The sequence below is a fragment of the Monopterus albus genome, unplaced genomic scaffold, assembly GCF_001952655.1.
Source record: "Monopterus albus unplaced genomic scaffold, M_albus_1.0 scaffold127.1, whole genome shotgun sequence".
Lineage (NCBI taxonomy): Eukaryota > Metazoa > Chordata > Actinopteri > Synbranchiformes > Synbranchidae > Monopterus > Monopterus albus.
In genome coordinates, this window is record NW_018128007.1 from 1,210,933 (window position 1) to 1,228,491 (window position 17,559).

The following is a 17,559-nucleotide window of genomic DNA, read 5'->3' on the forward strand; positions in this document are numbered from 1 at the left end:
TTATATTTCCTTTTCTGGTAGCAGCTCCCACTGAGAAAAGTTTTGTGGATAACTTGCGAACATACAGTACATCATACATTGTGACAGTTTTCTCATCACTGACTTTGAACGTCGTTTTCAGTTTGATGTTGCCACTTCCTAGGGCTTCAACTACTCTGCCATCTCCAAGTTTCACAGACTGAGGTTCCAAAAACTGTTGGTAGTCTTCGAGACTGTCTTTACTCCATGTCATGTGTTTTGATGCTCCAGAGTCAATCAACCACTCCTTCTCTTGTTGCATCACATTGTGATTTGACTCTTTAACTACAAAGGCACTCTCTTGTGAGTCTTTTGCATCATCACACATCATATTGCTTTAGAATCAACTTGCATTTTTCGATAAACTTGTGTTGACAAGGCTGATACACCACTGGATACAGAACCACCACTTATATTATCATTGGCATGCTCTTGTTTTTGCTCTTCATTTATTAATGCTTGTTGCACAAACTGCAGTGTTAGACTGTCCATTTTTGTTTCTAGTGCAGTGACAACTGTTGCATAGCTTGGTGGCAGACTGCCTAGCAGTGTTACTACTAGTAAGGGTGCAGTCATTTTCTTTTTTATGCATGTCATTTCCAGAGTTTGGTGTGCATTCACCTGAAAGCTCTTCCTGACTTTGCAGTATCTGGCAATAATAGTTGAGAAAATGTAAGGAAACTACATTTGCTTACTGTATATTATGCTGCACAAAACACAAAGATGGAAAGTAAATTCCTAAATCACACAAGGATTTCAGGTAAAACTAGTTCAGTGAATATAATAAATGGTGCAGATGAAAGCTTTGGATTCATATGATAAGATTTAAAATAAAATGGCTCTAAAGTGACACAAAAGCAATTGACACACCAATGTCCGCTACGCAGGGACATAAAAAATGTCACAATCAAAGCAAAGAAGTGAAGATATTCTGTATGGTTATCTACTAAAGATCATGCTCCAAATAACACTAGAACAACATTTATGGTGTTCATACTCAGTTTGTAATGTAGTCTCGTTTTGAAATTTGAGAATGAGATCAGGATATTTTCTGAGACACATAATTACACAAAAGAGCACAAAATTATGACACAACTCAGTCAACTTTTATTAACAAGTATAGCTATGGATTTACACTCTGTTTATAACTTTGTGTTTGCTTCATGTAGTTTTGTACATATTCTGTGTGTGCAAGGCAAAGATAAACATGATGGTAAAAAATAAACTCTAGCCCAGGATGAGACAGAGGCCCAAGGTTGCTGACAACACAGAGAACTGAACTGAGGTCTCCTCCTACAAAACACACACCATTCGTTACAACCACCCTGAGAGTTTTATTGACTCAATACACTCATGTTATCGCCTACAGTTTAGTGGATATACTGGTCTTTTATTAGGATCTTATCTGGTCCTGTGGTCTAATGGAATGACTGAACCTGAATAGATCTAAATGTCAAATATAGATGTGATTTAATAAATATATAAAACATGCAGAGTTTTAGTGTCTCAGGTATTAATCTGGAGATTCTGAAAGGGTTCATGTGAAAACACTAAACAAGGCAAAAGACATGCTTAGAATAAAAGTCAGACAATATTCCCACTTGAATGAGATAGGACTTGCTATAAACAGTTTAAAGGAAATGGATTTTTCAATGTATAAAATGAAAAATAGCCAGAAAATTGAGATAATTTCTTGAACTGTAATTTTTTTCAAGATGCTGGGAGCTACCACATCTCTCTGTAGTAAGAGTAAAATTTAGAAAATAAATACAAAAATCGGGATATATTGTTTAAAAAAAACAAATGTCAAATTAAGGCAAAACCTTGAGCTTTATCTACTGTAGGTTAATCTTCGCCTGGTCCAAACCCCCCAAATTGCCACTCATATTGGACCTTTTATGGAGTGATTCGAAGGTCTTTTGTTGTGCTTCTGAGAGGATGTTTCCCAGTTGTTAGAACATCTGAGCCATTGAAAACCTCAGTGATTAGAACTTTAGCTGAGATAACTAACTGTGCCAAAGGCAGGACACAACAACTCAAGGTAAATCTGAATGAAACTAACATAACTATTGAGAATGTTGTACAGTAAACTGACTGCCAACTGCAGATCAAAATGCAGTTTGCACAATGTGTATCTGGGATAGTGGCAATGTTCTTATCTCACATGAAACTAGCTACCTCAGTACAGTAATGCATCTTAAAGTATGTTTATTTTAACACGGTGTATTTCCCATAAATAAGGCTTTTGTGGCTCAGTGGGTCCTGCTGACTCTGTGCATTTGACTAATGTGATACAGCGTAATTAATATCTGCTAATGCTAACAGCTCTGTTTGGACTGAAATGACACTGAGATGATGGATGTCACAGTGATTGGTTTGGGCCAAAAATCCTCCCTCAAACAAAAGGCTATGTCACAATGAATGGCAAAATAATTCAATATATCAGTCTAATGACAAAAAATAAGCGGAAAATTAAGAAAAGATTAAAAGCAAGATTTAAAACAACAATTTTGAATCACTGCCATTTTAACATTTACTCCAAATTCCTAATTAAAATTAATTAGAGTAATAAATTTTAATCACCTAAATGAAAATCACAATGTGTCATTGAGGAGGCCTTTATTCGGAAACCTGGTCATCTGGAATTGAAAAGACATTCAAGAAGGCAAAATGAAAAGAGAGCTGTATTAGCATCTTCAAGCTATAAAGAACATCATGGAACTTCAAATGATAATGATAATGATAACATGTATAAGCAAGTGATTTGTGTCTTTGACACCTAATGTGTTGGAATCTAACATGTTGATGAACTAATGATACAAACATGGTTTTTCAACTCAGCTATCTGTTTGTGCAGCACTCACAACAGAGGTTTCACATCCACTCAGCTGATGCTCTCATCTCTTTGCTCATTTACATGATGTAAGCCGTGTCCCATTTCAGACTCAGCCACCTTGTAAGGACTCAGCTGACAACAAGTTTTAAAGGTGTGTTCAGACTGAATTTTGAAAGTGGCATATTAATTAAATGCGTGGATGTAAATGCGTGCAGATTTGTCCTTGGTCGTGCAAACTGAGGCAGAGTTAAATGTTTCAACTTGAGCAAAAATCTCCCAGAAACCCTACAGCGTTATGACTTCGTTTAATGAATTTAAGGAGAAAATGTGTGTGGACCCAGTAGCTCTTGACATCAGTCAGAGGATGAGCTGTCAATACGCACAGACATGCACTGAAAATGCATGATTAATGCATGTGTTGCTAGCTAACACAAGCCAACATCTGTATGTTTGCTGCAGCCCAGCCGACAAATGTGTGTGAATAATGGATGCTTCACACAAACCAAACTGGATGGCATAACTGGTACTCCTAATCAATGAGTTCATAAAGTTAAAAAAAAAAAGTTTATTTTAAGCAATCACCTTGAAACTAGTTATAGCCTGCAGAAGGAAGTTGTCATGGAACTTCTCTTGTTCTGGGTCTGTTGCTTGCATGCATTTCACCACTGGACTCAGCCCAAACCCCTGGCATGCCGACTGTAGAGGCAGAAGCAGTAAGATAGCAATAACAATATGCAGCAACCATATGTACTAAATAATATTTAGCTCTCAGAGTGTGGAAGGACATACCACTGACATGGGACACAGCAGTTATATTCTACAGGAGGATACAACATTCATACTCCTTTCACACAGCAGGTACCCTGCCAGTTCCTGATCTCTGTGTTGTCACAGACCTCCCTCCTCTCTCTCCCAGGTATGTCTTTTCCCCTCAGAGTTGGTTCCTGTGTATTATTCAGAGAGAGGGGGCTCACTTTGGTCTGCTGGCTCTGCCTTCGCTGTGTGCTGCTTAGAGATCCCCTCTCCTCTCTCCTGTGTGCTGTTTATCAGATCCAATGTGGCCGATTCTTTGCCAGGGGTCTCTTTTTTATGGGACAGAGGGCTCACTTGGGGCCTTACTGGAGCTTCAGATGCAGTTGTGATTGTGCTGTGGGTCTTTTCTTGGGGTGGTGGGGACACCAGCAGTTTTTCCAGAGTCTGGGCTAATGCTGGGGCTATGCTGGGCCTTTTTTTCTCAGATGTGGGGGTTACAGGAGGCTTTTCCGTGGTCTGTGATAGTGCTGGTGGCCTCTCCACAATGGATTTAGTTTTGTCAAGGGCTGCAGCTGGACTAAAGAGTTGGGGTCCTGATACTTCTTGCTGAGCCTGAGCTGTAGAGAGGAGACATCCAGAGCCTTCCTCTACTCTAGTGGGGTGCTTGGTTTCAGCTGCAGTCCCACCACAGCCCATCCTTCCTTTCTCTGCCTTTAGCTCTTTCTTCTGGACAGCTTCCTTCTGTTTGTCAGCTGTCTGTTTCCCTGTGTCATTGGCTGGGTAGATGGACAGACATACAGACACATGGAAGAATATGTTTAAATTGCCAGAGAAACAAAGAGTAGGACACATAGGAAGGACCTTATGAACATGACTAAACACCTTTCTTACCCTGCTGGGCTATTTGTGCTTCTTCCCCACTAGAAGGATCTTCAGTGCAGATGGGCAGCTCTCCTCTGTTGCCTCGGAAATGAATGGGTGACCTGTGTAACACTGCCTTCAACTCTGTGAGAAGTGGAGAAAGAGATAGAGGGCATCTGAAGGGTTGTAGGGGTTGGTGGTTATTGCAACATACATACATGTTGTACATTTTACTCAAAATGTACAAAAAATGAAGGGCTGGGAATCCTTCTTCTGAAGGCTAAAATTAAGCACAAAGGAAGAAGGTAGACTGTGAACTCTGAAATTGTTTCAGAGACAGGTACACTTTTCAAATAGCTCACAAAACAGTGCTTTTTCCTAGGTTTTCCACATTACCAACCATATACTGTATATAAAGAACTGCCACTTGAGAGAAATCTCAGGTCCATGTGGAAAGAGCATGGCTCTGTTATGTCTGGCCCCTAATATGAAGTGCTAACAGTCCACTTCAGTAGGCTAAATTATTCCCTTCTGACTGAAATGGTGCAGTTTGATTAGGAATGGGTTGGGATGGGCCAAAAGGTTCTGCCAATTTCTCAGTGCAGTTTGTTTCCTTTAAACTGACTATTAAAATCAATCTGATGTCAGTGGGTCACTTCCTGCTCTGAGGTCCATTGAATAAGCTCCAGGTTACAACTTCTTAAATACCCACAATACAGTATAGCGTTGCTCTTGGTTGAACACAAAAGCTAGAGAAATAGTTATGTACAGAACAACTGTGCTCCATTAGACAACAGGTATTGGGCTGATACAACCCGCAGCAGGTCATGTAGATTGTTGGGTTAAACTTTAATCTCTTCACAACTTTTAGATTTTGGCAGAGAAAGTGCACCTTTTCTACTGGTTCCCAAAATGGGGGCAGAATCTCCCAGTGGGTAGCAAGGTAAAATCAACATTGCATATTGCATACTCCATACAAGCATACCGACACATTTAGCTTCAGTATCACACTAAGGCTTTCTTGTCCCTTTTTCAAATTTGTGTAGCTATTATTATGGATTAATTACCATTCATTTCTTCATTTCCTTCAGCAAACCTGTAATAAAACCAAACTGCTTATTGCTGTTTATGACATTGTCATAAAAGCTACAGCTGAGAATTGGCCCAGTATCAGCCTGCATAATCTCATGTTGCAGGAATTTATTTAGGAATTTGTGATGACTTTCTTATCCCTCCACAGATTTGTGATGTAATTGAATCATTCGTTCTTATATAGGTATGCACATATTCAGGTAAACGTATACATTTTATATGCTTTATGCTTTTTGTCATTCAGTCTTTACAGTATTTAGTTATTTTGGACCATTGGACAAATCCTTACCTTGTGTCATGGCCAGAGCATCCTCATGGACAGACACAGCTCTACGCTGTGGAAGGGGCTTCATAGGTTGGTGTGGCTTAGGAAGATTCTCTGAAATATATGCAAAAGCACACATACACAAACCACACACACAAGAAAAAATGAGCTTTTCTGATCTTCATCTAGTTAAACTTTTAATTTAAACACAAAATGTGTAATGTTATAAATCTATTATGCGAATAAATCAAAGTACAAACCTAGGTAAGTGAGCAAGAGAGACTGAAAATGGGAAACAGACTGAGAGGGAATCTAGAAATGTGAGTATATATATTTTTCAGATCATAGTATGGTAAATAATGTTTTAGATGTAAATGTACCATTACATCTAACATGTAAAATTAAGCAAACCTAAATGACTGCAACATTTCGAATTAAAACATATCTATCCGTCCTTACAATGACAGAAAGGTCATGTCCTCACATGGTTCCTATGGTACTTGCGATTTTGATGGCTGTCATGTTACATCAAGGTGATAAATTCCCTGAAAATGTTAAATTGGTGTTTCTCATAAAAATTCATATCATTTTAATAATGTCAGCCCAAAGCTAACTGCACTGATATATTAGTTCAGATTATTTGGATGTAATAAGATCAGACAGATATACCGTCAGTCAGAGATTGTGCTTTTTTAGAGCGATCCTGTGCACTGGGACCCCTCCAAGGAGATGGGGCTGAAGGAAGCAGCTCTTTCCTGGGGAATGCAGCTGAGGCTGCACCCTGGGGACTGTCTTGGCTTCCATTCTAGGAATGAAAATCAGAAGGCGCTCAGTGAGCCATGACACGAACAGTTCATTATCAGAAACAGCATAGTAATTTCCATGCGGAGCAACAGAAGGCTTCACTTTGTACAGTACCATATCAGTGAGAGCGATATAATCCAGCATCATACCAATGATCACAAGGAGCTACTAAGGAGTAAGTTTTTTTATCTTTCAAACCTGATTTGCATTATTACCTCTGCCAAAGGCAGGGGTTGCTGGCATTTATTGTTTTTTTTTTGTTAACACTATAACTCAAAAAGTAATGAGCAGATTTGGATGAAATTATTTGGAAAGGTACACAGAGCAATTTATTAGATTTGGTGCTGATCTGTATCATAATTTGGATACAGGAATATTTTTAAAGTTTCTTCACCCCTGTGAGTGCTGCAAAAGGCTGTTGACTGTATGTGAGCTTCCTTGTGGTCAAAGTGCACGGCTGTGCTGCTGAGCACTTCAAGCACATACTGAGACAAGTCCCTTGGTTAATGACACCTGCCCATTCATTGTCAATGCAAACTAAGTGCTATCAATCAGTCCACCCCGCTTTGTGAGATAGGGACTGTAGGAGCCGAGTGAGGCGACAGCCCACAGCTGGGAAAGATCTATTCTATGCAGTAACAGCTGGGCGAGAGCCTGATGGCAGAGATTTTAAAACAGGCTCAGAGCTGTTATATTATATATGTAGGACTGGTATTATGGCATTTTATTAAGTTTGAACATTTATTTCAGGCAACAGAGTAACCACTTAGATTAAGACTATGTAAGATTAAGACGACCACTTCAGGTCCTGGGAGATGGTGGAGCCCAGGAACTTGTAGGACTTTACTGCTGATACAGTGCTGCTGAGCATGGTGAGGGGGGGTAAGGTGGGTGGTGGCTTTTCCTAAAGTCCACTGTCATCTCCCCTGTTCTGAGTGTGCTCAGCTCCAGGTTGTTGTGACCACACTACAGGGCCAGCGGTTCAACTTCCTGTTTGTAGGGCGACTCATCACCATCTTAGATGAGGCCAATGATCATTGTCCTGCATGTAAAGGGTAAATTATATCCCTAGTTCTATGAAGTAATAAACCATACATTATTAAGAATGAAACTGTTTATTCTGTGTAAAAATTAAACACACATAGTGCATTCTTTAGCTAACTTTGACTGTAGTCCTTATTTACGCCCTGCTGGGAACATCGCTGCTGCACAGTGGTTCCCCTCCCGCTGAAGCAATTCATACCAAGTACTCCATAACACCACCGCTGGAGAAATAAATGCTAATATCATGCAGCATGTATGATATAAAGTAAAAGTAATTTGACCATATCAATTAAAAAGCACAATAAAAATGTTTGGTGCATTTTAGGCAACAATTTGTCACTCATTTTTTGTTCATTAATACTGATCTGAAAACATCACATTTTGACTCTAGCAGGGTGGCACCAGGGGTGGCCAGCTTCACCTCCTGGCCACATCCTTGGTTCCACCCATGGTGACCATGGTGGTGGACAGACACCTATGGCAGATGGTCAGTGTCCTACAGGAAGAAATCAGAGAGAGAAGAGGAATTGATGGGGGCTGAAGCATCTGCAATAGTAAACGATGAGAAGAAGGACAACACACAGTGCAGAAAGGAATCAGTCCTGTGCCACAACAGGCCAAATCCAGAGATTAGGTCTGATGACTCAATCAGGGGTTAATCTGTGCCAGAACAAGCCAGATCCAGCACTTCTCAAATTGTCACCAGCACATATTTTGATGGACCCGGCACCTCATTTAAATATGAAACTAATTGAAGCTAGTCAGAAATCAGAAGCTAAACAGGCCAAGCTGTCTGATGCTGAGGTCGTGGATGTCAAAAGGACTGAGGCAAAGCAAGAGATAGCATGAAAGAGGACTCCTGCCCCATGAGCTTTTACGGGCTATTTTAGATAACGGAAGGTAAGAACATGTTTATTTAATGTTATTGCATGATATCATCTCTGGGTGCTTTAAATTTGTTCCTGTAATACTCTGAATATAAAGTGTAGTGGAGTAATAATATGATGTCAGGCTTGCTATTGACTGAACAGATTAGAGGCTGTAGCCTCACAGTCCTAAAGTATTTAGCATCACTCGCACTCGACATTTATAATTCCACATGAAAATGTGTTTCTTCTTGTGTGATTTACTGGTCACAACAAACACACGCACCAAATAATGTTTTGTCTCTAAACTGCTCCCTTAATGTGGAAACTACACACACGTACTGATCACTGAGGAAATGTTTTTATTTCAGGACCTCCCCACATCGGCATGTAGGGTCCTTCACCAGGTGATATTCTGGGACCTCATTATTAATTTATGCACTGGATAACACCTACAAGTATTTCCCATCAGCACCCACAGATGACTTGAGTAGTGCATTTTCTGTTTTTTATAGCTCATATATGTGAACGTTGGCTTTTCATTAATGCACTGAATGCTCATTTAACACAGTGTCATAGAGTGAAGATATTTATTTCCCCTTTGTTTGGTTGGGAAATCCTTTTAGAATATTTATTTAGGTGATTTGATTTGGTGCCAAATTTAATGTATCCTGATTATGCTGACTTGAATTTAGTCTGAGTGCAGTTAACCTTTTGTCCTGAGTGAAACTTACTGGTGTTAGGTCGCATGCCAGTCTCTGCCTCTCTCCCTCTCTTTGGGTAATTAGGTTGAGCTACTAGGTGTGGCTGGAAGTTACACAGCTGTGGCCAGTGTTTCACTTGGCTCCAAGGTATTTAGCTTGGGCTCGGCTACTTCCTCCTTGCCAGTCAGTTTGTATCACCTGCACAGCTCAGCCTTGCTCCACCAGCCAGCTCTGCTCCGCACACTCCTCCAGGTCAGCCTGGCACTACTAGCTCTTCAGTTCGTATTACCCATTCCACTCTGCTCCGTCATACTTGGCCTGATTAGCCTCGCACCTCCTTGCGGCAGCCACAGTGCACTCTGCTGAGGAGGTAGAGCAGATTGTCTCCTAACGGGAATATTAATGGTTGTATTCCCGGCTTGTCCAGTCCACGTGTCGAAGTGTTTTTGAGCAAGACATGGAACACTCAGTTGCTCCTGGTTATGTCACCGGTGCGTGAACGTGTGAGTGCTTGGGAGTGTGAATGGCCAGCCCAGCACTAGCTGCCTGCCCAGCCTCAACTCAGTCTGCCCTGCACCAATCCTGACAACCCCACTCTATGCTGGTTCTGCCAATCGACTCGCCTCCAGTTCAACCAGCCGGCCTTCCTATACCCAGCCTGTCCTTCTAGGACCTGTATCCTGCTCCTTCATCCTCCTACCCTGACACCGGCCAGCTCCTGTCTCATTCCTGTGGAGGCAACTGCCCACCCCAACATTCACCCTCCTCAGCCAATTCCCAGTGGCTCTAGTTCACCTGTACTTGAGTATCAACAAAAGGTTTAAAATGTAATTTATAGTCCCAGTCCTGCCTTTTGAGTCCAAAACCTGTGCCTGGTGGTCCATAGGCCATGACAACTGGTAGCAATCATTTCTTGCAAGCTCCACGGTGGTTCCATTCCTTAAATAGTAGAACTTGTAGTATCACAAGTCCGAGAGACATTTTGAGGGGATGTTTTATTCTGAGGAACTCACAGTATTCATAATTAATAACTAACTTTGATTTACAGTAATTGAGGAGCAGAAAGACAGCGCACTGCCCCTTTCAAACACACAGAACTTGGCTGATTGTTCTACTTTGTTTCAGCTAAAGACTTTCTATTTTATTACACATTCTATTTGTACTATGTGGTTAGATGATAAACTGTATTATTTATTTTATTGGTACTCTTTTTGTGCATAGTCATATGTAATGTAATCTAATCCAAACTAATTTTGTCTGGAAAGGCAGTGAAGGGCTGATTGTTTTTCCATCTTTCATTTTTTTATCATCATGCAGTAATGTAGTGGTTAGTATACCGTACTCAGTGTGTGTAGAGTCTGCATGTTCTCCACATGCCTGTGTAGGTTTGCTCTGGGTAATCCAGCTTCCTCCCATGGTCCAAAGACATGCAGGGTAGGCAAAATGGCAATTTAAATTGTCATAGAGTTGTGTCAGAAAGGGAATCTGGTGTAAAAACTGTGCCAAATGGTGTGTGTGGACCATGGTACTCTGCTGTGGTGATCCCCCACGTGACTGAGAACATGAACTTTTAAACATTCCTTTCCTAAACTTTAGGTGTAAACATTAAAAAACTGACACCTTTGCCACTGGGTGTAAAGTTGGAGATATTAATTATCTTCCCAGGAAAAAGGAAAAAAAAAATTGGAGTGCTATATTACCTGTGCTGTAGTCTCCCCTGGTCTGCCATCATGCATGTGTGCTCTGAGCTGGACTGCCTCTGCTGAGCTGCTAGGAGCAGAAGATGGACAAGCTACTCCCCTTAGAGGAGCAGCTAGGGTAGGGAGTGGAGGCTTGGCTGCAATGGCAGGTTTGGGAGGCAGGGGAGCAATGGGACGGTCAGGAAGTGCAGGCTTTGGGTAAAGGGGAGGGTGCAGTCGGGTGGGGTCCAGAGCTGTCATAGGATGCCTGGGGTCTGCTGGAAACAGATGACAAGAGACTGTAAATCTCACTGAAATCTCTGTTTTACCTTTAATCCAATGAGGGAGGTCCTTGTTTTAGCTGTAAACCAATGAGTGTGTTTACACGCTGTGCTTGTAATGCTAGTGCTTGAGGTGTGAAGATGTCAACATTTGAAAAATAATGAGCAACAGCTCTGCGTGTGAGAGCATTGCTTGTGCACACACTGCTTATCCTGCAGTCACACCCAGTGCGTCAGTCACACCTTAAATAAATTTGGCTGCAAAACGCTACTCGCAGTTTGTTGCTCTGTATGGACTTACTTATTCTGTTTGTGGCTTTAGCTTCAAGAACATTATTTTCTGTGGAAGATGTAAATCTTTAAATAGAGAATCAGAATCAGCTTATTTGACCATGTGTGTTGAACACAGAAGGAATTTGACTCTGGCACAGTGGCTCTCAGTGTGCATGTACAATGTACTTCCGTCAGGCAATGAGTAAACAAGTAAACAAAATAAGACTTAGAGAACAAAAACAAGTGTGCAAAAAAAGGAAAACAGAATGTGAATTAGAAAGATAAAAATTAAGTACTTATAGAAATACTTATATAAACACACAGTTTAGATGGAGCACACAACAATATAGTGGCAAGAACAAAGTAAATGAACCCTTTGCAAAGACCTGGCTTTCTGCATTAATTTGTCATAAAATGTGATCTGATCTTCATCTAGGTCACTTGTACTGTATAGACAAACATAATGCACTTAAGCTACTAACACCAACACTAATTTATGCCTTAAACATTCACAGTGAATGGATAACATGGATACCTGATGAGGTTGACAGGGTTCTGGGCTTCATGTATGTGGGAGGTGGTTCAGGTTTGTCCAGGATAGCACCTAAAGGGACAGAGACAGTAGATAATAGTATAACTGAGGGCTAATTTTAACCAAAACAGTAGCTGCAATGAGTATAGTATGACCACTTGGCTAAGATGAAACTATTCTAATTACTGTAAGTCACACAGCTGTAAGTAATAGGACTCTGAACAAAAACATTGTAGTGATGTTGATGCAAGATTTGAAAGAAGGCCAGAAGAACAAAACTGAACTAAGCTCTAGTTTGGTCACAGGTCAGAATACCTGAAAAAGAAAGATTAGAACTGTGGAAAAATCCAGTTGGAATATTAATGTCAGTCTGATACAGTAGGAAACATGATCACATTGACCAAATGAAGACTGGATATAATGAAGCTAGTAGGAGATTTAATACCTGGTCAGGAATAAAATATTTTGTCATTTACAGGATTTGTTTTTTTTTTCATAAAACTTTAATATTGCATAGATTTCACACATATTAGTGCCAAAATGTGTTTTTGCATGTAGACACCAGCTAGCGAACTAATTCACAATTAATTTTGTTCCCACAAAGTTAGATTTAACCAGCCACATAAGAAGATGATTACATTATTCTGACCAATGATTTCCTGCATTTCCTGTTCCAGGCTTTTACTTTGTTACACTTGGCCTAGACCTCTTCTCTGCCCAGCTATACCATGGTCATTACCCTCACTGATGACTTTCATCTGTCTCATCAGTCTCTTCAGGTACTATGTATTTAAAGCCAAGACTTCACATTTACCAGTTACCAGATCATACCAGGAAAAAGTCCCAAACGTGTCTTCCCACACTCCAGCCCAGCATTCTTGGCTTTGCTTCTTGTTTTCTAAGTGTGTTCATAATTTTGCCAGACAGAGCTCTCTGTTGGACCTGACCTGTGTTAAGATGCTTCGTTCCCCACGTCTTGGGTCAGTAGATTTATGCCAAGATTCATGTTTACTATGCTGAAGTACAGACTCTAGTATTTCCTTTGATTAAAGAAATTCATTTGCTTCATTTTCATGTGCTGCACCCCTTGACTGCCTGTAAGGAGAGGGTGTTTTTTCCTTGTTGTTACTTTGGTTTTGTTCACTGGTAGGCCTAGGGTAGTTTGCCTCCGCTCCAGCCATGTGCCTTTATGTGCCCTGTTGTTCTCCTAATCTTGTTTTTTGCTCTGTCCTTGCATTTGGGTCCTAAAGTCAAGTACAAATCCTGACAGAAAGATCTGGCCACTATGGGCCCAGCAGCCAGATTATGAGAGAGCCTTGTTTTTTTCCTAAGGCTCAGCAGCCTGTTAATGTTAGCCTCAAGACATCTGCTGACCTCACAGAAAAAATATCTGATTGCTCCCCCGTGGAAAGATTGTTTTTTGGACTGGCCATGGGTTATGAACCTACCTGGTGTGCCACAATCGGTGGCTGATGCAGCCTCCCTCAGAGCTGATTTTGTAAAAGAACAGTATCCTCATGCAGAAGCAAGCATTAAGCCTGTTAGCTCATTGTCACGTTCCTGAGTTACCACAGCCTCGCCTGCACTTGAGCACACCAGGGATGTCTAGATCATCTCAATTTATTCAAAGTTGTTCATGATAATCTGAACATCCATTGTGTGTGGTGGAACTGGCATTACATTGTGTAATGTCTGCATTATTTTCAGAGTACAAGTACAGTGAAAACCTCAGAACAGCTGAAAGTAAAATACAAAAACTTTCTGGTAACTGCTATTGCTGTAGTATTTCTCTTAGCCCTCCTGCCACTGTTATTACAGTTTCTCTCCATAGTATCCAAATGATAAAGTTTTCAAACCAGTACTGACATTCTCCACAACATTTTATTTCTTCTGTACAATATCACAGTATTTCTCTTTTTTCCAAATAGCAACTAACACATTTCAGCAAATTATTAATTAGACCTACAGTTGACTACAATTAGAACAATTATTAATTCTATATCTTTTTGATCAAAATAGATCAGTTATTCCTCATTAAACAGTCTCATTACTGAACATTTAATTATTTCAGTGTTCACATCATCACATGCACATTAGTACATGAAGTTGTCAAAATACAGTATGTCAAGCCTTCAACTGTTATGAATCCCACATGCATAGCTTGTTGCCTCTGAGGGAATTCCCACCCCTTCAGGTTGTGCCTATTTTACAAGTGCAATTTTTTTCCATTTGAATACGAATTTACAACATGGTAAAATGTGCAAAAATTGAAGGGGTGGGAATTTTTTCTGAAGCAACTGTATAGGGTTGTTATAAATTATGCTGAATTTATACACTGTCCATATCTATTGTAAAAAAACTGTAATTGGCTTCAGGTCAATTAATACCTCTTTTTTTTAAAGGGCATAGTAAGAAGGCAGACGATGAAAGGAATGGGACCTGAGTCAAAGACAGGTAACGACTCTCACCGATACTGGGCTATAACGACTCAGTCATTAAAGAACATTGTTGACCTTCAAAGGACTGAAACACCACCGAGGGGCATAAATATCTCCGGCTCAACACAAGTCAATCAGAACTGATGAAGCCTTTTGGATGAGAGGTGGAACATCTCTGACCTAGAAATCTAGTCCAGTTGATTTTTTCTAAGTTTTTCTCAGATGAAAGGAATAGTTTCAGAACCAGGTACACTTTTAGAATAAGCTCTATAAATAGTAGTCCTTCCTAAATTTTCCGCATTACCAACCATATAAAAATTCCCCTCTCACCCCTACGGGGTGATGTGTGTGTCTTCCTCAACCTTGAGTTCTCTACCAGAGGTCTGGGAGTTCGAGGGTTCTGCACAGCATCTTAGCTGTACTTAGCACTGCAGTCTTCTGGACAGAGAGCTCTGATGTTGTTCCTGGGATCTGTCACAGCTCTGAGTGCCCCTGCCACCACTGGGACCACTTTGGTCTTCACCTTCTACATCCTCTCCAGTTCTTCTTTCAGGCCCTGGAACTTCTCCAGCTTCTCATACTCCTTCTCTGGGTTTCATCCAGGACAGCGGCCTTGACACTCACCAGGCCCTGTCCACTCTCTTTCTGACTGGTGTACAGTCTCTGGGTGTTGGACTTTGCGCGGAAGCCTCCATGCATTATGAGGAGTTTCCAGGTTTTCACAATGGTGGCCTCCATGTCCTTCGTTGGCCAGCGTTTGATGGTACCTGGACATTGCTGTCTTTCTTGTCTCCTCATCATGGTTCCCATGTGACTGTGGCATTCCAAGTTACTTATACATGGTCTATATGTCTGTCATGTGGTCCCTTGGTAGTTCTAACCCATCAGTCTTTACCACCTTCCCTCTTCTTATTAACTTCTACAGTCCTCACTGAATGTCCTTGTCAGGTTGATTAGTGAGCTGATGTCTCATTAATTCTTGGCATACAGCTTGATGTCATCCATGTAGAGGAGGTGGTTGATGGTAGTTCTCTTCTTGAACTTGTATCCATACCCACTTGGGATGATCTGACTGAAAAGGTTCAGGCCGATGCAAAAAATAGTGCATCCCCGTGGCATATGCCGCACTTGATGTTCACGTGTGCGATAGGTTTGGAGTTGACTTCTAGGGCTGATCTCCACAGTCCCATTGAGTTCTTGATAAAAGTCCTTAGTGTCCTGTTGACTTTGCATAGTGCCATTCCCAGATCCATGTGTGCCAGATAGGACCTTCCATGTTGCGGAGATATGTTCTCACATATCAGCCGAAGGATGTATGATACCATCCAACTACCGCCCAATAACCTGCTTCTGTACAACATGGAAGCTCCTGCCAGGCATCATAGCAGCTAAGATGAACAGGCACATGGCTCAATATATGAGTAGCACCCAGAAAGGAATTGGTAGTAACACCAGAGGAGCAAAGCACCAGCTACTGGTTAATAAAGTAGTCACTTGAGACTGCAAGACCAGACATACCAGCCTGTGCACTGCCTGGGAGAGTGGCTCCAACAGATCCCAGGAACAATATCTGAGATCTCTATCCAGAAGAGTGCAGTCCTAGGAACAGCTAAGATACTGCGCAGGACCCTCAAGCTCCCAGGCCTCTGGTAGAGGACCCAAGCTTGAAGGAAGGAAGGAAAGACTGTCCCGAAGTGGGGAATTTATATATGTATGTATATAATGTGTGTATATATATGTATATATGTATTATGCAACAATATAAGGCTCTAACAATTCACTTAACTGACTAAAATGGTATTGTTAGCCCAAAGAGTTCTGTCGATTTCTCAGTACTGCTTTTCTTTTTAAGCTCATGTCTTAACATCATTACTCTGGGTCACTTCTTGTTCTGAATCTGAGTTTACTGTAATTAAGCTGAGGTTATCTTGTTTACAATGAATAAACCTGAGAACAAGCCTCCTTCCAAGTAGGTTTGAGATTATGGACATGTTACCATGACAGAAAGGCTTTTTGGTTACTTGTCACTAATTTCATTTTAAGATGCAAACAACATATGTGAATTATCAGTTTCTGTTTACTCCTTTACAGTGTTATCAAACAAGTACACTTTCACAGTATTTCATTTGAATTTGGAGTGCAAATTACTGAACATTCTTACAAAACAAATTTCAAAAGAAAAAAAATTAGATAAATCTAAAATGTTATCCAAAAGTACTGAAAGTTCAGATGTGGAGAGGGATAACAAATAATATAATATAAATATTAAATACAAAAACATACATTTACCTTCAGAGTTGGCCTTTCTCAGCTCCTCATCTTTACTCTACAAAAGAAACATTGACAGCACAAAAAGCTATTTACTACATGATGAAGCAATCACAAGTAGAATACTTGTATTACTGTAGTTGCTGTTGCACTTTGTAATATCAGTAATAATACCAATACTCTAAAAATCTATAATTGAGAGAAGACATGATATTGCATTCTTTGATGACTACAACTACATGAGAAAATTAGTGAATTCTACATTTACACTGTGCAACTTGATCTTAAAGTAGTAATAGACAAGTATTCACCACAGGACAAAGGACAGATTCAAGGATAATTCCAAATTGTTTTTGTATTCATTGCTTTGGTCACCCAGGTTATTTATCATCAAATGCATCAAATGCAGACACAGCCCTTAACCTTTTAACCCTTAACCTGTTAAAAGCAGCTGGTCAGTCATGTTCACTCAAAAACATGTATACCTGGCTCATCTTGGTGTCAGCAGGTGGAGTTTTGGCCACACCCATTCTGTGCAGCATCATCTGAAGCCTCTGTTCAAAACTAGATGTGCTCTCAGACACATGCTTCTGAAATACAATACATAAACATTTAGAAGAGATAAAGGTGAATTCTATGAAATGGAAATATCAAGGCACTATAAAGCCATCAGAAAAAAGGTGGTGACAGATGCTGATCTAACCAGGGCTGTTTCTGGACATTTTGCTGCTCTAGACAATTTGTTCTATTGGCACCTCTGAGGGTATTAATCTTTTTATTACAATATTTAATGATCATTTTATTGACTTTATTATACAACCCCATTTCCAAAAAAGCTGGGATGT

The 17,559-nt window shown here is 40.5% G+C and overlaps 1 protein-coding gene across 1 annotated transcript in view; it reads right to left on the reverse strand.

The window, feature by feature from the left end:
* Positions 1–1,088: 1,088 nt before the first annotated feature.
* carmil2 (capping protein regulator and myosin 1 linker 2) overlaps positions 1,089–17,559 on the reverse strand; it is a 104,054-nt gene continuing 87,583 nt past the window's right edge. Inside the window, exons 33-40 of the mRNA XM_020612683.1 lie at positions 17,200–17,304; positions 16,736–16,772; positions 12,012–12,080; positions 10,944–11,200; positions 6,495–6,630; positions 5,850–5,939; positions 4,499–4,612; positions 1,089–4,383 (exon numbers count right to left, since the gene is read on the reverse strand). Of these exons, the coding sequence (XP_020468339.1) occupies positions 3,806–4,383; positions 4,499–4,612; positions 5,850–5,939; positions 6,495–6,630; positions 10,944–11,200; positions 12,012–12,080; positions 16,736–16,772; positions 17,200–17,304 (1,386 nt within the window). The 3' untranslated portion in view covers positions 1,089–3,805. The remainder of the gene's footprint in view (positions 4,384–4,498; positions 4,613–5,849; positions 5,940–6,494; positions 6,631–10,943; positions 11,201–12,011; positions 12,081–16,735; positions 16,773–17,199; positions 17,305–17,559) is intronic.